The sequence below is a fragment of the Protopterus annectens genome, chromosome 3.part1 (assembly GCF_019279795.1).
Source record: "Protopterus annectens isolate FY-2018-M chromosome 3.part1, PAN1.0, whole genome shotgun sequence".
NCBI lineage: Eukaryota > Metazoa > Chordata > Ceratodontiformes > Protopteridae > Protopterus > Protopterus annectens.
Window position 1 is genome coordinate 1,838,053,973 of NC_056732.1, and position 26,239 is coordinate 1,838,080,211.

A 26,239-nucleotide genomic window follows, 5' to 3' on the forward strand; every position below is an offset into this window, starting at 1 on the left:
ATGTGGGAATAGGTTTTAGTGAGAAAGGTGGAGAAAGGGGGGTAGGGTATTTGAGGGTGGTGGTATTGGAGAGGAAGTAAGAGTGGTGATGGGAGTGGAGGGGAAGGTAGAGGAGGATGAGGGTGAAGTCGAGGATGCAGTGGTATCAGAGAATGAGGAGGTTAGTTTGGAAATAGAATTAATGAAAAAATAGTTGAATTGTGTAGCCAAGTCCATGTCAGAAGCATTGGGGTCTGGGCTGGGGTTGGCTATTTTGCCAGAATTGATAAGGGAAGAGATTCCTTTCCAGAATTTTTGAGGATTTGCTTTATTAGTGTTTTGGAGTATGGACAAGTAGTTTTGCCGATCGGTGACAAAAAGCCTTTTTACTTTGTTTCTAAGTGTTTTGAATTCATTATAGGTGAGTGGAGATTTATTTTTCTGATAAAGTGTCCAGGGCTTGTCTCTATGTCGCATGGCTGTTAGTGTGTCTTTGGTTAACCAGGGGGTAGTTTTTAGTTTTATTCTTTTAGTCGTTGTGGGAGCATGGTAGTCTAGAAGGTTTAGGAAGGATGTGTTGAAGTGGGCCACGGCATTGTCTAGAGGTAAAGTTTTTAGAATGTTCCAGTCAACTACTTTTAGAGAGTCAGAGAAAGCTATTGGGTTGAAGTTTTTTTGGTTGCGGGTAGTAATATAATTATGTGTTCTCTGTAAAGGTGCTAGTAGTCGATATGTGAAGATAGGTAGGTGGTCACTAAGAGAGTCTGGAAGTGTACCACTATCAGAGAAATAATGAGGGTGAGAGACTGGAATCCAGTCTAGAATGCTACCCTTGGAAAGAGCTTTTGAGGGGCGGGTAATGTTGTTAATTAGTTGTGAAAAGTTATAAAGGTTGATATTAAGTGGGTGTTGTTGCCATAGTGCCATTATTGATAATAAAATTCTTAAAAATAATTATTGTTTTGTTTGTGCAGACACCTGTTTCTTTAAGGCAAGCCTTCAGTCTCCAGTTACTTAAAAAAAATCAGTTTTATCTACATTGTGTGCCTTGCTTTGATTATTTTATGCAGTAAGCAAAGTTGTGTATGTTCATCTTAACTGTTTCAGTTTACTGTTGTTGCCATAGTTCTGGGTAATGAAGCTAAATATTCAAATTAACCTGTTCTCTGTTATGGAAATAATAAAGCAGAGCTGACAGACTACCTGCCCAGTAAATGTAAACTGTCGAGTTAAACGATTTTCAATTACTTTGTCATATTTAAAATCAGTTATCTATCTTATTGCACTGTTTAAAAGTAAAATGTTACTACGTTAAAGCTGTTAGTTCTCATCTAAGACAGGTTTATCTAATACCTAGCTATATGTTTCCTTTGTTAAACATTACATGATGGTTAGCTGTGTGCACTCCAAACAAAATTTATCTTATGTTGCTTTCACTGGACATCTGTGGCTAACGGTAAACTTCATGTTAGAGCACTTAGTTCCTGTAAAATCCAAGACAGACAGGTGTGTTATAAGGGCTTGCATACCATTTGCTAATGACTCACTTCCTGGCTACAACTCACTTGATTTGGCAACTCCTTTAACTCTCACTGACTTGAGCCAGGGATGAATTTCCTGTTCCCCATCCAATTGTGTAAGTTGCACTTGAACTGGGTTAGGGAGGAACTCTGCTTCACATGGATGGATCCCATAGATGGTGTAGTCTCTGGGATACATACCTGTCTCTCCAGCAGGTCCTATTTATATCATAGGGAAGGTTTAAGTCTTTATAATGGGTAATTCTGGTGCTGTTTGTTTTGTGGATATGCAGGAGGTCCATCATAGTGGGGTCTGGCAGTGCCCTGTATGCCAGGCATAGATCTCCCCTCAAAAGTCTGTAGGAGGCAGAATACAGGGATAGGGCCTTGAGGCAGTCTGCTTAGGACATTTTACTTACCCCCGTATTCTTTTAGTGAGGAACCTCTGTGAATGTTCCAATTGTTGGATATGCCTGGTTAAGTACATAATAAAGTGGGCACTGTACTTAATGATAGGTCTGATGAATGCCAAATACAGTGGAATAATGACTTCCTTAGACTTAAATGCCATACCTTTGATTATAAGTTGTGCAACATAGAATGATTTCCTCACTACTGTAGACACATGATGGTCAAAGGTTAGATTACTATCTATGTGTGTCCCTAAGTCCCTGACTACTGGGTCAACTCTAAGGGTGTGTTGTCAATATGATAGTTTCCAGGGGAGGATGACTTCCTAAAGGATACTATTATGCATTTCTTGGCATTTAGTTTTAGTCCATGGCTCTGTATCAGCCCCTCCTGGAGAACATTTGTGTCAGTGTGGGATTCAATGACCACTCCTAATTTGCAATCATTTGCAAATTTAATCAGCCAGAGACCACAGACATTGGCCATGACTTCTGAGAAGTAAATGCCAAAAAGGAGCTGTCCAAGGAGTGATCCTTGAGGGACTCCACTTATGACTGGCCTTTTTGTAGAGGTGGACTTCCCAATTTTAACTTCCTGGGTCCTGTCTGTGAGACAGTTGGCTATCCACCGGGTGGCATATGGGTTTGTACCTAACCTCTTGAGTTTATCAACAATGCCCGAGTGGACTATTATGTCAAATGGCTTGGCCAGGTCAAGGTAGGTAGTGTGAACGATTTTTGCTCTCATCCATTGCTTTGGTGACCTTCTCAAAGAAGTCCACCAGGTTGAGTAGGCATGATATGCCCTTGACGAAACCAAACTGGGTTGGGTCCAGTGTCTGGAGGTTTAATATATCTCTTTTGATCATCTCCATGATACTTCTTTCCATGGCTTTTACATATAAGACTAGTGGGACTTATGGGTCTGTAGTTTCCAGGGTCTATAAATAGCCCACCTTTGTGCAGAGGGATGACTGTTGCCTTTCTCCATTCATGACGCATGAAGCCTGTTTGGAGGCTACAGTTAAATAATAATTCCAGTGGCACTGATAGGTCATGTTCCATGCTACTTAGACGTCATCCCGGGATTTTGTCTGGGCCCATTGATGCAGTGTTCTTGGCCTTAGAGAGAACATTAAGGACCTGTTCCCAAGTGATAGTAGGGGGAGTTATATTTGATGGTATTTCTTGAGGGAAGGTTGAGGGGAGAGAGGGGTAAACTTGAATTTATCAGCCAGGAGGTTTGCTATATCTTCTGGTTCATTATAGATGGCTTCATTTACAATGAGCTCTGCACACAATTGTGTATTGCCTTTGAAGTTGTGGACATAGCTAAAGAATACCTTGTGCTTGTCCTTGGCCTAAAAATTCACTAATAACTATCCAGTACCTTTACCTAAAGTGTCTGATTCCTCCCTAAACCTAAGACTGCCATTCCCTTCCCTAACTTTAAAGTCACCGATCTTTCCCTAAACATTAAATGCCCTTCCCCTGACTAAACCCATAGTCCATGATAGCTTTCTAAACATAAGACTCTCTTCCCTCTCCCTAACCCTAAACTCCTCGAACACTAGCTAAACCTAAAATTCCCTTTCCCCTCCTAAAGTCCGTGATTGCTCCCCAAACTTAAAATCTCCCTTCCTTCTTCCACTCCCTAAACCTAAAATCCTCCCTAAACTCCCCAGTTGGTCCCTAAATCTAAGACTCCCAGTTCTTTCCCTAAATCTGAAGTCCCTGATTACTCCCTAAAACTAAAGTGCTCAGGATTAAACTCCCCCATATAAACTTTTAAGTGCTTCCTCCAACTGCATATGGGGGCTGCCACACTGTTAAGCTTATACATACCAGCTCTACGTTCTTCGAAGCACAAAGAAGTAAGATGCCTCCTAAAATAAAGGAAACACTGACGGTGCGCAGGACCCAGCACATAGTCAGAAACCACACCAGCAGTGATTGGCTAAAGAAAACGATGATCATTAGTTCACTATTGATAGAGCGAAACTCAGCAAAGGATCCTCAGGGAATTGGAAGTGTGCAAAAGCCTCACCATCCATAATTGCATCAGTATAAAAAAAGTTCAATTATTCAGTGACCAGAGTGACCCATTATGTCTGCAACCAGACGTTATAAATGATATGTTTTACCTGCTACATGTTGACCATGGTTTGCAAAAACGTTGCTTCTTCCTGTACTTGTGATGTAACCATCTTCTTGCCTTAATGTGTGCACCAATTTGCATTTCCAAGTATTTTTATTTATTTATTGAGTGACTGGTTTATTTTTATTTATTTGACATTTGTTTACCGAAAAAGTCTGACTGGGCCATAAAGCACCCATTTTCTGAGGAGGCCTGGGGAGAAAAGCTTCACAGTCACAATATTTCAAAGATCAAGTACAGATATTTTCAATGTTATGCTTAGCAAAGTTTTCTGCTTCATTTTAAAAACATATGAGTTATTATTGACAATTATTTTTGTGACAAATCCACTTAAAGCACCAATAACCATGCCAGAGTGCCATTGTGACCTTTGCTGAATACAGCTATATTTGTGTCCCATGAAAATAATGACCATGCAATAACAGTATATTCAAGCAACCTCTAGTGCTGTCCTCAGGAAATACCTGCTATAGGTGGCATGAAGAACAAACCCCTGGAAACCTTGTCGATGCCAAAAACATCTTGGCACTTGTACCCCTCACGAGTAAAGCTTTTGCACCCACTTGCACTTACAAACGCCAATGAACTGGCCATCAAGGCAAACAAAAGCAGCAGGAAAGTAAAAGGAGGGAAATTCTGCCCTATATCAGCCACCAGGTGAATTATCCGTTCCCCCACCTCTCCTGGACACACCTGTAAAATTCAAATCAAGGTTAAAACACTGCTTCTCCCGTTTTCTCTCTTTTTAATTTATTAAACACTAAAACTGTAATAATGTCTGAATAAGGAAAGCAAAACTTATCATTCAGTAGATCATAACCAGAATAACATAAATAGATGTCATTTGAACGGAATCAAAGTGGATCTTTGTCCTGCAAGTCCCATTGGTCAAGTTACATGGAATCCCAATGCTGAAGCTGCATGATTAATTCTATGGTTCACCAATTTTTTTTACCATCCCTGCCACTGGAGTCAATGTCATATTGGTACAACAAAGACTCTAAATGATGGCAGACCAGCAGATAGACCCATGACAAATAAACTGAACCAAAAACAACATCTTAAAAATTTCAGCCAAAATATGACATTTTGGCAAAAGTCTAATATCATCTTCCTCAAATAAAACGATATTAAATACAGAGTTCCAATCTGACAAATTAGTTCTCGAAATTTAGGTAAAAACTATAATCACCGCAAACCTGGGTCGACCCTCTAAACCACTTTGACTGAAAATGGATCTAAGCCTTGATTGGAACTATTGGGCCAGACTGACGCTCCTTTGGCTGCTATTAAAATGTAGGAGTGATCAGATAAAACCATACCACACACCTGTAAAAGAAATAAACATTACCAGCTGAAAATAACATTAGATTATACCTTTCAACTGTCCAGATATTCTCAGAGTGTCCAGATTTTGGCCTCTTATTTCTTATCTATTCCTCATAAAATTTGGGTTTTTCTGGCAAATCACTGAGGAATCAAGTCACTAAATAATGACATACATTTGAGTTTCAAACTTCATATCCTTCAGGAAATGTGCAATAACACAACACTTGCAATTTTAGCAACTTTCTAAGTTTATAAGAGCAACATTTAAAAATTATCCCTATTTTTGGGCCTTTGTCTACCCATTATTTTAGGCTTTGCCCAGATTCCTTGTGCTTTGGGGGGACCCTCTTTATGACCTCAACATACCTCCCAGGCAAGTCAGGAGCTCTACTAGTGCAGAAAGAGTGAGGTGAAATATCCATTCTAGGCAAAGCTTGAACCTGTAGTGTTTTATTTACTATGGTACAAAACATCCTGGGAGTAATATTTTTATTTTGAAGTGCTTAAAAAACTAACTAAGTGAGAAATAGAAGAATTCATGTTCAACACAAAAAAAATGTACAAAAGTTGGACTGTTGCTCCATTGTAGATCGATGAAGCCAGACAGCATTGTTAAAAAGGTAAACATCTCCCCAGGTTAAATGAAGCGGAAGTTTACCTGCTTGAAACACCCCAATGCATCCAGGTAACTAATGTCACATACATAGCTGGGCCTCAGTTTATAGAATCCATCGATAATGACCAATAACAAGCTTCTGTCAATGGGAGGATGACAGTCTACCACAGTTTTCAAAGTCTTCCCCCAGTCTAACACCAATCCCGATACCACCCAATCTTTTGTAAAGTGTGATAAACCTAGTATTTTTGCCCAAGAACTAAAATCCAATATGTAAATGCAGAGCATCTTCACTGCTTTGTTGCATAAACACATGGAGACCAAAAAGAAGATGATGAAGGGAGACCAAAAACTGCAACTCAGAGGTATATTTTGTAAAAATGAGTAAAGGATGCAATGGAGGATTTGTAAGCCCTTTCAGTGGTAGCTGGCAGGACTGAGAGATTAGCCAAACTGCTACTCCTTGTCAGTCATCCAAAGTCTGAATTGTCGCAGGGTTTGCAATGTAAGCTGCAGACGACTGAACTGGCAAATGAATTTATAGAGATAAGATATGCAAAATCTATGGTGGATGAGCTAGTAAATGAAGTTTTTAATAGTAGAACAGGACTAATAAAACCTATTTCTAATAGTGACTATACCTGTAGTATAGTGAGTAAAGAAGAAGAAAACAAGGTTAGATATCTCACTACCTATAATACTAAGACTAGGGAAGTAATGAGAATTATTGAGAATAACTGGAGTATCTTGATGGCTATGCCAGAACTACTTCAGATACTTCATAATAAGCCAGATTTCACATATAGGAATTTAAAGAACTTAAAAATGCTATTGTGCTATAAAGATTTTAGGCATCAGAAGAGCTCAGAAAATATATACAACAGGCACACACCCATGTTGGAACTGCAGTTGTTGTACTGATATTTTTATGAAGAACAACAATATGTACATCCATCCAGTTTCAAATAAAAAATATCTTTTCAAATGTACGGCAACATGTAATACTATATATGTAATATATCTTGCTGCCTGCCTAAAATGCCCCTCATTTTATGTTGGGAAAAGTAAAAGGAAACTAAAGGAAAGAATAATAGAGCATACGTCAGAGGTACTTCGACAAATACAGCCAAATGCATTAAGCAAGCATATTAGGAAGGTGGTGGTGCTGCGGTAGCGTTGTCGCCTCACAGTAAGACGCTGTCCGGTTCGATACTCAGCTAGAGCATCTTCTGCGTTGGGACATGCGTGAATGGGTGTACCTTCATTGAAGGTTGTGCGTCAGGGCTGGTAACTCGGCATGTAAAAAATCAACTACCAATCATTAGTGGACCGGAGTTCTGCTGTGGCGACCCCTAACCGGGAAAAGCTGAAAGACACAACAACAACATTAGGAAAGAATAATAGAACATAAGTCAGAGGTGCGTCGACAAATACGGCAGAATGCGTTAAGTAAGCATGTTTCGGAGAAAGGAACTGAGCACACCTTTAAATTTAGGTTGATGGAAACAGTGTATAAGACAGTAAGAGGGGGTGATGTTAATAACCTTCTGGAGAATAAAGAATATGCATGGATCTTAAGACTGCAAGCTGATGTATTACCAGGGGTGAATAATATGGTTAGTATTAAGCCAGTTTTAGCAACTAGACAAATGCAACTGCACTAGGTATTTTAAATGTGTGTATATGCATATATATGCATTCTTTTTTGTATATGTGCAAATAATTTGAATATGTAAAAAATGTTTGCAATAAATATTTTATTAGCAAGAATTATTTAAGTATATAGTTCTAGCATGTATTTATAAATTGAGTTGAAAATACATCTGAGTACTTTTTAAGGAAACTTTTTAAGGAACTGCTTTAGCTCTAAGTTAAAATGCTAATTGAATTATTGTAGAAATGATGTGATTAGCTGGCCATGCTCACATGATTTTACTCTTGTTTTAGAAAAACTGAAAGAATGTAACAGATTTTATATTGCACTGAAGAAGGATTTATATCCGAAAGCTTTGCTGTAATAAAGTATTGATGTTCTTGGAGTTGGAATTTTTCTGTTATTCAGCTTTTATTTTCTAACTTCTGGTTTATCACTACATCATCCTTTGGTCTTAAGTAATATGTTGGTTTTACCAGGAACATGAAAGGCTCTAAATGACATATTTATCTTTAAACTTTGTAAAATTATTTGCTTCAGCAAAGATTGGATCCTCTTGGATTTGAAAGTTTTTTTGGTCAAAACCTATACTACATACATATCATCAGAGTGAAAAACTGACTTCCTCAGCCAGTACAACTATATGACAGTTTTTCCTTTCTCCTGCAAAGACAGCAGGTCACTTCGGACACCATGTCGCTCGCCCCTCTCTAGTATAGATGACGAACAGGTGGCGTAGTTTGTTTACATGCTTTATTCCATAGAAACACATCAGGATAGATAGATAGCAGCTTTACAAAATATAAACTAACTGATCAACTGACATGCTACACAGATGTATATGCCTACATCTCAACAGTTTACTACAAAATGGCGTTAGATTTGCACGTGCTCAGTATTTATACACTTGTACAAGCCCCTAGAAAGCTTCTTAAAGTTCTAAACACACTGGTCTATAGCTAGGTTGTTACTAGTTAATGTTACAGTGCTTAGTTAACACTGGGCTTTGCACCTACTAGTTCATATCAGCTTGGACAAGGACTTTTAGTGCCTCACAGTATGATAATTTCATTTGTGTATTTGCAGATTGTGGTGTAGGTGAATGATGCTTATAGAGATGGGTTTTATTATGAGAGTGTGGCCTCTTATTTGGCTATGTACTTGCATCTCACATAAATAAACAGCAACAACTTAAGGAAAAGATGATGTTCTGTGAGTATCAGATAATTCTTACATTACCTGAGTATACCAAGTGCAGTGAGGATAGACAAATTTGTAGACCTTCTGTCTTGACCAAGGGTGGAAGGTTTGTCAGGGAAGAGTAAAAAAATACAGTAGTGTTTCATTTCCTTGTTCAAGAAAAGTAGCAGATGTAGATGAATTCCAGTCTGATCACCAAGTTAACCGTAAGCAGTCTCCATTCTAGTCTAGCGTAGCTATGGGGTCAGTTTAGCCTTGCTACCTATCTGGATTTTTTTATGGACTAAGCAGAAATCATAATTGTTGTCAAGTAGTCCAGAAAACACTGTTCAAACTCCGATACTCTATTTAACAAAACAAACAGAACACTGGTGTTTGTTAAAATTAAGACTCTTAACTATTTTTAATTTTAAAAAAGAAGTGGTAATTCGATGCAATCTGGGGAAAAATAAGCCATCCCACTTCCCCTGACATGACAAATTCCATCACAAAATGAGCATATATGTGGGTGGAGAGGGTGGGAAAGGAGATGATAAGCAGAGTTAGGGGTGGTGCCAGGGTGTGTAGCCTCTGTCCAGTTTTAGCCGCAGCAAAAGGTAGTAACCCCTGGTCAGTTTGTTAGGCAAATAAGAAAATATAGTAGTGTTTCATCTCCTAGTTAAGGTATTGATTTGGGGTAAAATAATAAATGCAGATAAAAGAAAAAAACAATTGGTTTAAGAGCCAAAACCTGGTAGGCAGTAAATAATTTGGTCTAGACTGGCTATGAGATCAGCTTTAGACATGCAACAATGTACCAATGCTTAGCTCTGAGAGTTATATTGCGTTAAATGGAAGGTGATGTTAACTAAGGTTCCCATGAGAGAATCTGAAATGAAAGTACCTGTACATGTCAAATACAGCATTGCACAGTGCTACCTGAAGCACCTTAAGCTGAACAGAAAATTATGAAAGAACTGCTAAATTGGCAGTGCTTGAGGAAATCCTTCTACATCCATGCTAGGTAGGTTAAAATTTTTCTTGGATCTGATCCTAGATGATAAAGATGTTTAAAATAAATAACAACAAGGTACCTGAGGTAGTGTTTTGGGAGTTGCCTTCTGCTGAGAGTCTTTGTTTAGGAACTATTTTTCCTACAGGTGCTTTGACGTCAGTGTTTGATGATGGCAAATGAACTCTATTTCTTTTTGTACCATAACAAAACAACTTCTGTTTTAAATCTTGCTGGCATTCATGAAATTATATGATCAGTGGATATTTACTCAACAAGCACAGATTCATAATGTATATGCCCTACTAAAAGAACATCATTTGATGAAATTAATCTTCACAAGATTCTTCCTGTTTTCAGTGGAATGTGAAATATCCCTAAGATCAGTCTACAGCAAGTCCTGGACAAACTGACTTAGTGCATGGAGAAATTATGAATGACTGCTCTCTGCAGAATACCCAACTATATCAATATACATAAGGCAGAAACCTCAGTTAGCATTCAGAGTTGTGCCATTTCTTTAGCCTTATGCAATATTTCTAGAGCTTTTAGGCAATATTGGACAATTCAATGTATGGTGGGTAATTGCAAAGATTCATAACTATGCCACATAGTGGCAAATATGTATTTTATAGTGTGGAATGATGCTGATTAGGCATGATGATTGTTGTGATAGTGCCATCATCTTATGGGCAGGACTGCATGGTATTGACTCCCAGTCATGATAATGGTGGTAAGCACATTGCTGGACAGACCATACTATGATGGTGACATGACCAAAGTAAAACTGATGACAAGGTGTTGTGGTCAGCACTGTGAATGTTCGCACATGCATCAAAGCTTTTCATAGCTGCAGCATGGGCACTGAGTGCAGCCCATGCAAGGGCACCACAAGACAGTCTAAAGGCAGATCATCACATAAATGTGGAGGAAGGGAGGAGACAGTCCATGCAAAAATGAAGAACAGCATGCTGGGAAACACAAAAAAGGACAACCTGAAAGGATGATTGAGGGAAAGAAGAAGGGTATTTGTTTCTGGAAGGGACATGTGCCTATGTCTTCTTTTTGTAAAATAAAAAGACAGAGTGGTTGTAGTAAGATACATATAGGGAAGAAGGAGGGTATAGGGAAAATTATAGGAGCTCACAAACATATAACACAGTGAATAATCAGGAAGGTGGTGGCACATAAACGGACAATAAGAGATAGATGTGGACTGATCAAGAGAGGATTGTTGGTGAGAGAATAGTGGAGTACAAACAGTGGACAAGGAGGACACAAAAGGATGGGTAACCCAAAGGTATGAGAGACAGAGAGCTTACAAGGATCTGATAGACTAGCCCTAAAGGGAACCCACTCTGATCAGCCACCTCAGTGGCTAATGTCATGAGCAGGTGCTGTCTTTGGTGGCCCAATGGATGAGGCCAACCATGTGATTCAGCCATACAATGAGACAATTCAGGGTGCCAGTTGCAGACATCCAGCCACCAGATAACCTTGGCTCTCACCAGTCACTGCATTTTCCACTGGGTGACATAAAAGGGCCCCTCTGCACTACTTTTAAGTGTGAAACCTTCTCCATGTCCAGAGAGCTAGCCATGGCAGCCACCAATGTCACTCAGGGTCTTCTTCCACAGTGTAACCTTCATTACCCTGAAGACAGGCAGGCCTGAGGAGTGCTGGTGACCCATTAGTAGGCACAGAGGTAAGCGAAAAGCATGGTGACTATCATCTCTATATGACCTGGACTCCAGCTAATTCTGTAGTAAAAGAAAGAAACTCCACTTAATCACCTTATGCTGAGGTTGTTAAGAAAATACTAATTAGGCAAAGGACTGAGAAATCTCAGTCATTAGTTCACACAGCAACATGCCCATCTTCAACCTGCACACTCCAAGCTAGTACACATACCTCAAACTGTTATAAGGCTGCAGATTCCAAGTCTTGCACACAGAGACTGAATCAACATTCAATAGTTATTTACTAATAGGTGAGTCTATTGTCAGGCAAATGGACACCACCTTCACCAGGATGAATAAGATTGATGACAGTTAGCTGCCTTTCTGGAACTAGGATCTGTGATGTAAGAAGAGCTTTCAGAACCCTCCATCTTGACAAATATGATTATGACCTAATAGTAGCCCATGTGAGGCTGTGAATGAACTTAGTTGCGCTACCCAGGGGGATATGCAGTAGGATATGACTGAGTTTGCTATGCATATGTCCGAGGCAGGAAAGACATTGCTCTTAAGTGGTGCTTTGTCATCAGTCAGAATGATTCCAAGATTCAAAAACAAAATAATTGGCTTTAGTAAATCACTGTGCAGTTGGTGTCATTCTAGGGGGATCCAGTATGTGTCAACTTGGGATGAGGTGGCTGAAAATGCTTCCTGTTTTATCAGGGATGATCTGCATCACTTTTACCAAGGCTTTTGCATTCCGCTAAAAGTTTTTGATGGCCCCGTAGTGCCTTTTTACACAGGGTCTGTTTGCTGTGTAAAGATCTGACTGCTGTCCATCTCAAATAACATTCTTGAAACAGCAGTCAATACTAATGCAGACATCACTGCATTGATAATACACCCTTAAGTACTGATCTTGTGTCAGGGATTTGGAAAGGCATCTAGACAGAGACTTGGCCTTTGACCATCATGTGTCTGTTGTAGTTAAGAAATCATTTTGTGTTGTGCAACTTATAAACAGGGGCTTGACATCAAGGTCCAGAGATGTCACTGGTCCATTATACTCATTAGAATAATCATTGAGTACATGCCCCATTCGTTATGTAACTGACCAGGCATATACAACAACTGGAGCATCCACAGAGGTTCCTCACAAAAGGAATACATGGTGTAGACAAAGCATCCTATGCAGACTGCCTCATCCTTGTACTCTGTCTCCTAAAGATTGCTGGGATGCAATTTATGCTTGTCCTTTAAAGCATCCTCTGATTCAGCTCTTATAGACCTGTTGCACATCTGCAAGACAAAAGGCATTAGAAACACCTTATCTAGGGACCTAAGCCTAATTTGCAACATAAAAAAGACATGTTGGAAGAATAAGTATGTGTTTTAGAGACTACCCCTTCCCTGGAACAGGCATCCACCCCACGTGAAGCAGAGTTCCTCCCTGCACTTATTCAAAAGAAACTTGGATCAGTAGATAGGGAGTCATAAATTTACCACTGCTCTGCTATGTATGTCCATATGATAAACAGGAAGCTTGTAAAAGTTCGGTCACCCATACCTAAGGTATACCGACAATAAAACAAGTTGAATGAAAATCAGTGAAATACATTTGGCAAGCATGGCCAGGCTTAAAAGAGCCATTCAGGATCATTAGCCTATTAATTACCTACGAACCTGCATTGTGGAAATAGACTTTATAGAGAATGAATTACCTATGAACCCATGTTATGAAAATATACTTTATAAATAATTAATTACCGATGAACCTATGTAGTAGAAATAGATTTTATAAAGAATAAGTTTTAGCAGCTTACTGAAATTACTCAAAAGTGAATCTAACATGGCATACTACAAAGCCTAACTTAAATATATAATCAAAGTACAAATCTCGGCTGTTTAGTTGTTCCTTTTGGAATATGTTTTTTCCATTCATAATTCACACTTTTAAACTGAAAATTATATTATGCAATACTCTTTTCTTTCATCATTTAAATGACATCTCAGACTGTTACATTTCTGGAAAAATTTACCATGACATTTACTTTTTACACTCTCGCATTTAGTAATCTCCTGTATGTTCTCTACAATGTTTTGTACTGCATCTATTTTTTCCATGTGACAAAGAAATCAGAACTGTGATTTTTATTTACACTTGCATAAACAATTGCAGCATGAAATCTTAAATAATTTCACAGAACACAAAATTTCTTTCTCTCCTAGTTTGCATCTAAAATAATTTAACTTGAAAAATCCATAATGACTCTAGTGCTTTAGCACCATTTTCTTAACATGCTTGAAATTCCAATCTAGAACATTCTAAATGTAAACACATTAAACCTCCCTGGCTGACCCATGCCACTCAAGCTCTCATGACTAAGAGAGAGAGTTTATGGAAAAAATGGAAGAGATCTAAATCCCTTACTGATCTCCAAACCAATAGAGAGCTCCACAACCTAACCAAAAAAGGTAGCCCTCGATAAACAAAACTTCTTTCATAAACCACTGAACAACCCCCAAACCAACCCTCAGAAACTCTGGCACTCAGTTAACAAGCTGCTACATCTTGGTAGCCCACCCCCACCCAACCCCTGCCCTGATAGCTTTACGTCTCATACTGCTTCTTTCCTCAATACCTTTTTCATCGATACTATCCGCAACCTTACCAAAGATTATAGTATCACCCAATCCACATCTCCTACTCCATCTTCCACCTTTTCTCTTAAACCCATCCCCACAGCCTATATTAAATCCCTTTTTAGTACACTTAAAACATGCTCTCCATAATTTGACAATCTACCCCCACAGTTCTTAAAATTTGCTGCCAATTCTTTTGCTTTCCGCATCTCCTTCTTAGTAAACGGATCCATTAAATAAAATGCTATGCCTAACATTTGGAAAACAATTCTATGTCATTCTCCTACATAAAGGAGGTAACTCTACTGACTTCTCTAATTTCAGACCACTTGCCATCTTATCTCCCCTGTGAAAAATTCTAGAAAAATGCATTCACAAACAGTTCCTTGAACACCATCTGCAAGAAAAGCTCACATCCACACAGCATGGTTTTCACCCAAAACACAGAATTGCTATGGCTCTGACATCCTTCATAAATACCATTGCAAATTCTCGTGACAAGAATAAGTTAGTCTACGGCTTGATTCTTGACCTCTCTAAAGCCTTTGATACTGTTTCCCATAGACTACCTCTATCCAAACTAGCTTCACTTAACCTCTGTAACTCTATGCCACTTGGTTTTACAGTTACCTCTCCAATAGATACCAGGCAGTGAAATGGCAATCCAGTATCTCTCCCTTCCTACCTGTTCAAACAGGGGTACCCCAAGGTTCCATCCTGGGACCCCTACATTTTAATATCTTTATCAATAACCTCCACTCTTCTTGCCTACTGTCTACCACCATTCAGTATGCCTATGAATCTACTATCATCTCCCATGCAGAAAACATCACTCATCTTCACACCTTCACCCAGCAGTCCCTTCACCTAGTAGAAGGATGGCTCACTTCCCAACCAACTGATACTTAACCGAAAGAAAAACAAACTTGTCTTATTCTTATCTACAACTCTCCACAATCACAAAGCTCCCTTTACTGTCTTCTCCATGAACAACACACTCATCTCTACCAAACCTCACACTAAACTTCTAGGTGTTATCATCGACAACATTGCATTAAAAAGGCACATCAAAAGCTGGGTGTGTTATACAGACAAAAAAAAATTCTCTGAAATGCTTCAAGACTCTCTCTGGTACAAGCTTTTCTACTTCCTACACTACTGTATGCAGCACATATATCTAATCCAATCTTCTGTCTAAACTAGAACTTACCTATATAGAATTGCTAAATTTGCCCTCATTATACCTTATCGTACCCACCAATGCTTTGCTCTAAAATGACTACAGTGACTGGAATACCATAACCAAATTCTACTACCCCAGCTTCTCATGGTGCACACTGTCTTACATGAACCCTCCTTCTGCCCCACTCTCTCTACTCTAATCCAACCTTACACCCCTAACCGTAATAACTCTCAACAGCATCTACTGCATGTCTATAAGCCCAACAAAAATGTTGGCAAACTCCTCTGCAGTTATTCTGTAGCAAATGCCTGAAATAAGCTCCCTTTAAGTCTTAGATCTATCACTAACCCTAATTCCTTCAAAATAACTTTGAAAGAAAGCCTCTACAAATCTTGGTCCTGCCCAGGCAATGACCCTACTTAGCATAACTGTCACGTCCTATAAAGTTGCTCCCTCTATTACTTGAATTAATATACCTTCCCTATTTTAAAACTTTGCATCCTAGTCTCTCAGCTTCTCTGCTGCTTCTTTAAACTTTGCTAACAGTTCCTTTGCTCCCTGAGCTTCTAACTGTTGACTGTTCACTGGCCTTTTACACAAGGTGTTGATTCTCCTGTTTACATCAGGGGTCTTAAAGAACTGACTGTTCCTACTGCTTTCTTCTACCCCGTTGACCTCTACTGCCCTTTATATGTATGTACATCTTGTACAGCCTTTGCATATATTGTACAGTTTTAATACGTTGTCTTTTGCTTGCTGCATCTGTCACTAGCATACTTTGTACTATGTATGCTAAGTTTTTGATTTAACTTGCTCATAGTAATTAAGTTTGTTCATGTAAATTACTGCCTGTATTCTTCTATTATTTGTATTATTTTTGGAGATTTTCTCCACAGGTCTCCACTGAAAAAGGGCTTGTTGCTCATTCGGACTAACCTGGTTAACAAATGTCAAATAAATAAATAAATAAAGTGACTCTACTCCATGCCAGTGCTCTCCTGCAACTTGAACACATTAATGTGCGTGTGTCTGGCATTTGGCGTAGATGGTGAAGGCTCTGACCTATAGTAGTACAGGGTTTGATTCAACAGCCCTCATGTATTTACTCTGTGACCTCTAGTAACTCACTTAACCAGATATTACTCCCAGGTCACACATGAAAAGCAACTGTATGTCCAGTGGGCCTACCTGATTAACAACTGGGGATTACTATTAGTAGTAGTTATGAAGTCCAGTGTGCCTACCTGGTTAACAACTGGGGATTACTATTAGTAGTAGTTATGAAGTCCAGTGGGCCTACCTGGTTAACAACTGGGGATTACTATTAGTAGTAGTTATGAAGTCCAGTGGGCCTACCTGGTTAACAACTGGGGATTACTATTAGTAGTAGTTATGAAGTCCAGTGGGCCTACCTGGTTAACAACTGGGGATTACTATTAGTAGTAGTTATGAAGTCCAGTGGGCCTACCTGGTTAACAACTGGGAATTACTATTAGTAGTAGTTATGAAGTCCAGTGGGCCTACCTGGTTAACAACTGGGAATTACTATTAGTAGTAGTTATGAAGTCCAGTGGGCCTACCTGGTTAACAACTGGGGATTACTATTAGTAGTAGTTATGAAGTCCAGTGGGCCTACCTGGTTAACAACTGGGAATTACTATTAGTAGTAGTTATGAAGTCCAGTGGGCCTACCTGGTTAACAACTGGGAATTACTATTAGTAGTAGTTATTAAGTCCAGTGGGCCTACCTGGTTAACAACTGGGGATTACTATTAGTAGTAGTTATGAAGTCCAGTGGGCCTACCTGGTTAACAACTGGGGATTACTACTAGTAGTAGTTATGAAGACATGGTTTGAAAAACAATGAAAGCACTCCTTCTGTTCTGCCTATCATGTATTCAGAACTACAGACAACTGTAGGAAACTATTAAGTATTTTTTAAGGATATTATCACCTCACAACAGATTTCATGAGACATTATATTTGAACTTCTAAATGTCCAAATCACTCTAGACAAGTTTAATTACCACTTCATAGCTAGCTATAGAACATTTTCTGTGTCCTCTTTAGAAGATGGTAGCTATCTTAACACCTTAGCTGATGTCCCCATTAAACCCCAAAAGTTTCTACTGGGAAACTGTCTGCCAGTAAAATGTCTGGCCAAACACTTCCTTGACATTAAAAATGCTAACTCTCTTGTACAAATAGATAACCATCCCACTGGGAACCATGTATTTTTGATCTTATCCTAACAAATATGGACACTTCTTACATATCTCCTTACCCATCATCTTCCCTTGTTAAATCAGACCATAAGTTGGTAATATTTTCTTTTAAAGCTGGTGCTACTTTCCCTGCAAATACCTCTGAGTTTATAGACTTCTCAAAATCAGTCTTTCATTTACTTGATCTCCAAAATGAATTCTGCTGTAATCCTTCACAGATGGATCCAGTTGCTAAAACTGTTGCCTATGCCTCTGACGTCTACTCCCATTTAAAATAGTTGTATTGATAATGCAGTCCCTATCCACACCAGATATAATAAGAAATGTAAAACAAACCCCTATGATGGATTACCCATGTACATAAATTACATATCAAGAGAAAAAATACTTAATGCTTATAAGAAATTACATATCAAGAGAAAAAAATCCTAATGTTTATAAGAAGTGTCATTCTGCTTACCTTTGGTCCACGTTTAAGCAAACTAGTGAAGAACTTAAGGGAAACACAAGAAGTTCAAAGATGAACATGAACTTAAAGTGCTACCAAAACCAAAATAAAGTTTTAGTGAATGAATATTTTTACATTTTTGGATTACTGTGTTTATACAGTTTGAATGGCACTTTAAAGAGCACTTTGACACTTTAAGAAATATAAATGGGCGCGTTTAATGACATCATCCTTAGATCAGATGACTGCTTTTGGGCCTTATTTAAAACCTGTTTTTTGTGTTGAATTTTATATGAGGAAGTTCATTATTGTTACGTGAACAAAAGCGCTTGCCAGTCTATTTATCTCTGGATAATAAAAGTTTTTTCAAGAACCTTGCAGCTTCTCCTTCTGGAAGCTAACATGGTTTATGCTTCACAAGTTTGTATTTTGTCTCTGCTGCTTTGGTTTGGTTATATATTGGCCTTACCCATCCTATGGTAGATAACTATATATTACCCTCAGTGAGAACAACTGGAATCATATTATAGATAATTTGAGGGGAGCCATGCATGGGATAAAGCACTGAGGAGCAGCTACTTCTGTGCATTAGTAGTGTAGGGAGCAATCCTGGGGAAAGTTTCTGTTTCCCGTCCATAGATCTAAGTTGTAGCTTAATGTGGACAGGGATGAACTTTGTTTTATGTGGATGGGAAGTCTGTGCCTTAGCAGCGGTATCCTCTGTGAGATAGACAACTGTACCTGCCTTTTATTGTATCACTCACGGTTGGGGGGGACTTGTGCTTGCCTTTTATATATTCATCAGTGATGTACTTTATCATCCAGCTGTATGTCTCGTTTGTATCCCTCACAGGAGTACCTTACTATACAGCTGTCCCTGCCTCTTATGTATCCTCTCACAGGCATATATGTCAACCTGCAAACACTGGAAATAGGAACAAAGCCCATGTAAAGTAGAAATATCTTGCAAAAAACCTAGACATCAAATTAACATAACATTTGAATAGTAAATAGCAGGTAACTATTCAGAAACACATACTTAAAAACCAGAGTGGGGAAAATATAAGCATATTATCAAAAAGACAATGTAGAATCTATAGACTTTAATGAACTGCAAAATTTTACTACCCAAGGTCATTTATTTTTGATCTAGAAAAAGGAAGATCCAAGACTCATGCTCACTTTCTTTAAATTATTTATTCTTTAAATTATTTTGCCACTAGTCTGTTAGACACGTAGTGTGGTTTTCTGTGTACTCAACAGTGTCAAAAATCACATGTGATGACCAGGATTCAGAAAATTGTGTGAAAGGGTAAATAAATCATGTCTGAAAATAGGGGCATACCTTGAAAAAAATAGGGGCATCCTGTATATGGGTGAATGAGGCCTGAAAATAGGAACATTCTTTAAAATAGGGACAGTTGTGATGTCTTCTCACTGGACTACTTTATCATACAGTTCTACCTCCCTTTTATTGCATCTCCCAAAGGCAGGGGTAAGTACAATAGAAAATGATAGTTCAGAATAGCCAGCTAATCATATTCCTCATTATTATAGTTCTGGAATCTCAATTAAAATTGAAATACTGACTTACAAAATCATTCTGGATAATATGTGTGGGCAACCATTTGTATAAATGTCAGTGGTGGCTGGAAATAATAAAACTGCATGAAAATAAAATGCCTGGCTAAAAGGGCCTCAGCTGAGACATATAAATACTGCTTATATAAATTCCTCTATCAAAGCATAAATGTTCATATAAATGAACATTTAATTGATTGGAATAAAGGCAGATGTAAACCAGTTATAAAACATAGCAGCAGCACTCAGGAAGGACACAGTCTGTTACTAGAATAGACTTAACATGTAATTCTGTTAGTTAGGAGTCAGCAAAATGGAACGAATGGAATGCACCTCAAACACTGACACACTGTAGTCAGCTATAGGATAATGACTATTCTGTTAAAAAATATATAAAATGTGTGTCAGTCTATAATTTTCTATCAGAAACATTCTTAAACATGAAAATGTGTAAAGCACAAATCATATTAATAATGATATATGTGTGTGTGTGTGTGTGTGTGTGTGTGTGTGTGTGTGTGTGTGTGTGTGTGTGTGTGTGTGGACAGACACGTGAATTGCTTTTACTTTGTATGTTGTCTAAATGTGAAGAACAGAAACACATGTCCTGCCTCCTCTGTGAGTTAACCAAGATAAATGACATTCTTCTGCAGAATTTATTATATGAATTTCTTTACCATCTGGTGTGTTACTTTTGTATGCTGCAAATTCTCATTAATTCTCTTACTGAATTGTACAGCTAGACAGATATCAAATGCAGTGTTAATAATTTAATTGTTCCTCACCAAATAAGAAAATAAAGTGAGTAATTAATGTGATATTAAAGCTGAATGAATGAGAAGTGCTTATAAAAACATCACCTTGTTTAGAAATAAATGCTTGAGGCAGCATTTCTGGAGCTAGCTGTCTGACCAGAACAAGAGATAACAGAGTAATACACTTTTCCCATTCAAGGTAGAAAGATAAATTCTATTTTATGCATGCCAGCATTTATGTAAATTGAAAGGGCAGGACTGTGCCTTTAAACAAGCATAAAAAACTTAGCTGTTCAACCAGATTCTTTATCAGTCACAACTAAAAAGCTGCGTGATTGACCCAACTGTAGTGCTTTGTTTACATGCTGCCTTTTCTTCCTCAAAAATCCAGTTCACGCATAAGGGGAGCTTGTCATACAGCTGTACATCGCATGTCATGAAAAGCTGTACCCCTCTGCTTTTTTAGGTAGCATGAAACACAAGCATGACTTCTAATATATTTTAAACCTTACAGCCTGTTGGTCTTCGACTCTACTGACTTAACCTGGTGGTCTCAGCTTAAACTTACTTGCAGTCAGAAAAACAATTAAAAGGTAAACAAAGCATTTTATGCCAACTGTGTTAAAATTAGACATAGAACGGGGCACTATGGGCAAATGCAAACATATGAAATATGATTTGTTCCACACTGAATACAGTGCAAATGATTAGGAGGCTAGCATGTTCTAGCAGTGTGTGGGAAGCGGGGGGAGGAGAGATGATTGTGACATGTACCTGCCCATGTTATTTAAATTTTACTCAGTTTTCCTCCTACCAATTTCTCACTACTTCAAGTCATGAATATTAATCAGCCTGTCAGATGGGGTAGGAGACCATTTCATGACACACAGGAAGTGAACTTTGGCTGACTTCATATTCAGGAAGTTGTGAACTTTTCTTTAGTTTACATAGGCACTTACATTTCTGTGATGGTTTGCAAATCTTTTGTTTCACAGTTCTTACAGATATCAGTTGCTTAAGTTCCTGAACAGTGAGGGCAGTCAGGTTGCAGGCTGAAACAGAGCATCATGAAGCTGGAGGTAAGAAATTAGTAGGGCTTTTGTTATGCATGGGTGCTGTTTGTATTGTGGGGGTAAGGGGGGCAGGATCAGGGCAGCATCAAGTTGTAGTTAAAGAATTCTTAAGTTATAGGGAGCTGCAGATGGGACCATTTTATACAAAATAAATATCCTTTATACTTCTAAGCATAGGCACTAAAGGACAGTATATTTTTTTCTGATTTTGAACATTGGTTTGCATTGCTGGGGGAAAAACAGGATCATGAAACTGGATCTAAGGAATGGAGACTGTGGGGGAAGTATAACAGGAAAATGTTTTGCTGCAGATAAACATATGCTCAGTTTAGAGCAGCGGCATAAGCTAATACAAAAATAAAATAAATGATTATGTTTATATAGTAGAATTCTGTTGTCTGGGTCTTATTTATTATATGCACTTGTATCTGTTACTCTGGGTGTAGCACTGATCCACGTGGATGTGGTTCAGATTCTGTTAAACAAAAGACTCCAGAAATAGCAGGGGTTGAATTGTGAAGCTTAACTGTGCACCCTGTTTTTCACCTATGTCCAGTACCATACACATTTGTCTGTACCATTGGCTTATTTATATTTAAAGGGAAACTCCTTCTTCCAGTGAAATTAACCTCATCCCAGACTTATTTTGCATCACTAAAATATCACCTATAGATTGATTAGTCCCCAGATACCCGCCAGCGGATTTTAATTTCTTTGATTATATTTTTCCATGCCTCAGAGTGTAATGGTCTCACCCATTCATTCTTTCCTCTTCATGTCTTGCATCCTTTCAGAAAGGAATCTGTCTCAGCCTACATGCTGTTCTCTGTAGTTTACTGTTAGTAACCACCCTCAATTTTATATCTTGAGATTTTTTTCCCCCCAGGATCAGCTAAGTCTCGACATTAACAGCTACAATGAAACTGCACTTTTCAGAACGTAAATTATTAGATATATTTTTTTATGTGAATAATAGGGATGAGTTTGTTATACTGTAACAATACACAAACTGACTTGTACGTATGCTCATTTGGGCCAGTGAAGTATTTGTTTTCTGCATAATTTATGGAATGTCTGAAAATAAAATAAAATGAATACTACACAGCTTACCATTTGCTTTGAAGAGACAAGTTTCTGTTTGAGACAGAGCTGTTAGACTGAACTGACATGCCTGATACCTCAGGAAAAGTGTGGGGAGAAATGTTGGCAATTATTTAAGGACTACAGGTTTGACTACTCCAGTAACTGTGATGTTTTAGCTCTCCTGCTTTGAAGATAGTTTAAGCATATAATGCAGCCTGTTGTTAGTTGAAATTAGGAGTCATTCAGAGAAAAAAACAAAAAATGACACAGCTTGTAGATACTACACAACATCACTTGATCACAGAGCTATCATTAAATTTAAATGAAGATAAATACTTCATTGTTTATGAAGATAAATACTTCCTTGTTTAAGGTGAGCCATATAAAGGGGTCACAAACTGTACTGAGAAATAAAGACACAAATCTGTGGAAAAGAAAGGCATATTGTTATGGCAGGTCCTATGATGGCTACAGTCATTCCCCAGCACAGAGGAGGTTCAATCACTGATCTGGGTAACTACAAGCCCATAAGTCTTACCAGCCTCATGTGCAAGGCCATGGAAAGATTCATCATGGACATGATAAATGAGGATGTAGGTAATCTGCAAACACTAGATCAATCACAGTTTGGCTTTGTTAAAGAAAGGTCATACCTATCAAATCTGGTGGATTTTTTTTTTTTTTTGGTGAGAGGCTCACCAAAGAATTGGATGAAGGTAGTACTGTGCACACAGCTAACTTCGACCTGGCCAAGGCATTATAGACAAGCTCACCAGTTTAAGTATAAACCCTTTTATCACCCGCTGAGTAGCCAACTGGCTCACTGATAGGACCCGGGAGGTCAAAATAGTTGAGACCACTTCCACCTAGAGGCCAGTCACTAGCAGAATCCGCCAGGGCTCGGTACTGGGTCCACTCCTTTTTGACATCTGTCTCTCTGAAATGGAAACAAATACTAAAGGTTTATGGATGACTAAGTTTGCAGATCATTGCAAGCTGGAAATTCATGCTAAGAAATGCATAATTGTACCCTTTGGGAAGTCAGCTATCCTAGATAATTACCATGTTGATAATATGCCCCTAAGAGTCGACCTAGTGGTCAGGGATTTGGGTATGCATGTAGACAGTAGCCTTACCTTCGACCACCACATGGCCACAGTAGTTAGAAAATGCTTTTATGTTGTGCAACTTATAAGTAAGGTCATTTTTCCACTGTACGCCACCCTTATCATGCCAGTCATAGAGTACAATACTCCCTTTGGTATGTACCTGAACAGGCATATGCAGCAACTACAGTGACCTCAGAAATTCCTTACAGAAAGAATACAAGGCATAACAAACCTGCTTTATGCAAAGTGCGTTAAAGTCCTTTCCCTCTACTCAGTCTCCTATTGATTGCTGTGGTGTGATCTATGATTAGTTTACAAGGCATCCACAAACCCCACACTTATGAATCTCTTACATATTTTTAAGTCAAAGAATGCCAGAAATACAAGGTCTAGGGACATGAATTTTGTCTATGACTTGCTGGAGAGACAGATATGTGTCCCAGAGACTGCCCATCCTATGGAACTAGCTTCCCATCCATGTGAAGGTTCGTCTGTTGACCAGTTTAAGCTCAACTTAGACCAGTAGATGGGGAATAGGAAATTACACCGGGCCTGGGACCCATGTCCCTTGCGGACAGAGATAGCTTATAAATGTCTGGCCCTCAATGTCCTGTTCAGTCGGATTCAGGACATCATTATTCTTTAGGGAAATGTACTAGAATAATCAGGAAATACCTGTTGGTTGTCACTCCATGGATGAATAAACACACAATTAAAATACATTACTTACTGAAATAGTTTGATTCTATAACAGGTTTAGTTGGTGACATACTCTCCATACTGTCATTAGTTTTAGATATACGGTTGCACTATATATGCATTGTGTATATATGTATATATATACACATATATGTGCACATGCGTACATTTTTAGTGTTTACCTTCATTGCATTGTGATCTCCATTGCAGTCAGTATCAGTCTTAATACATCTTATTTAGTTTCATCTATATGCATAGCTAAAATTGATGGATTGTCTCAATCTAATAAGCTTCAGATTATGTTAGAATGTTAAATAGACTTATGAAGTATGCATATATAGTGATTTTTAAGCACAACACATTGATTTTAAACATTTCATTTCTATTTCAGTAAGTAATGTATTTTAATTGTGTAATTTACATGTTCTAAGTAACCATGTGGTTATGAGTGTGTATATACCTTTTATGATTAATTGCCTAATTAACTTAACTGCTTTTAGAATTTGTATATATATGAGTTTTTGTGATTGACTATTCAGAGGTTTGAAAAAGCTGTAAGCGAAAGCGCTCACCCACAATAAACTAATTCTATCTTCATTGCTTTGTTCGATGGTTTTTGGGACTGAATAGTCTTATCGAGTGATACTGAATTTCATGGGACTGAATTATTGAGACTGAATAGTCTTTTCGAGTGAAACTGAATTCCACGGACTTGTGTCATATTGACTTTGATTTTTGAGCAGTGGTCAGTTTTGTGTTTATTCATCCATGGAGTGACAACCAGCAGGTATTTCCTGATTATTCTAGTACACTGGCATATTTTATCCTGCTGCTTCTCCAATGTTTGCCAGGGGCTGTTTTATTATTAACAATATTCTTTAGGGAAAGCTTGGCTAGGCTTAGAAAGCCCCCCCCCCCTCCGGTCGTTAGCCTAGTAACAATCTATGAATCGATTTAACTTTTTCAGTTAAAAAATTAAAATGTAATACAAAACAATTACCATGATTCTAGTCTGTTGTTATAGTGCATAATATCACAGTATGATGAGAAAACATATTTTGAGTTTCAGGGTGGAGTCTTCTTTTAAATGGCTGTGCAGTTTGTTTTTAATTAGATATTTTTTCCAGTACTTCCAATTCATGTTTTAGTTTTGGAATGCTACTTTACTAGAGAGTATATTACACATTACAGGCTAGGGACCAGCACTGTAAATATGGTGATTCCAATGATGACAGGAGAGTTGCTGCCTTAACTTGGGGAGTCTATCTAAGGGGAAAATGTATAAATGCCAGGTGTCACCATGTAGTAAACACTGCTGAGATGTTATTGCATAGCCTTATATGACTGTGAGTGTGATACTGAGGAGGTTATTTTGATTATTTTGTATAGAGAGAGCTTACCTTGTAGTACCTGATGTATACAGGTTATTTTAATAGTGTATGATAATAACATACATTATAAAATGCAATGTAAAGCAAAAGTAAAGAGGAAGTAATAGATGTACTTTCTTGATGAAATGGAATTCATGTCCATTTCGCATTGATCTTCATAAGGTCTCCGGTGAGCATCCTGGCACCAGCAGAGTTTGCTGCAGGCCATTACGCTGTAACGTGTCTGCTGCGGGCCATTACACTGTAACGTGTCTGCTGCGGGCCATTATGCTGTAACATGTTGGAGAAACACGGTCTGTGGTATAAGCACTGGAGTGTAACAAGCTTACTCTTTGCCATTTTCCATTGGTTGCCTTATAGTATAATCTGTACTGTGGTTGTAGTTTTGTTAGAGTATAAGAAGGATAAACTGATACTTAAAGGAAAATTCCACATTAAAACTCAAATGTGTTTTATTTTATCTTTGTTTTCTGAGCTATTTTAATGATTCAAAATCGCTCTGAGAGCTTCTTT

General features: G+C 38.3%; 1 protein-coding gene across 1 annotated transcript in view; it reads left to right on the forward strand.

Annotated features, from left to right (window-relative positions):
* The first annotated feature begins 21,294 nt into the window (after positions 1–21,294).
* Positions 21,295–26,239, forward strand: part of LOC122798735 (gastrula zinc finger protein XlCGF57.1-like) — a 133,970-nt gene continuing 129,025 nt past the window's right edge. The window contains exon 1 of the mRNA XM_044067838.1: positions 21,295–21,450. Coding sequence (XP_043923773.1) covers positions 21,439–21,450 — 12 coding nt within the window. The 5' untranslated portion in view covers positions 21,295–21,438. The remainder of the gene's footprint in view (positions 21,451–26,239) is intronic.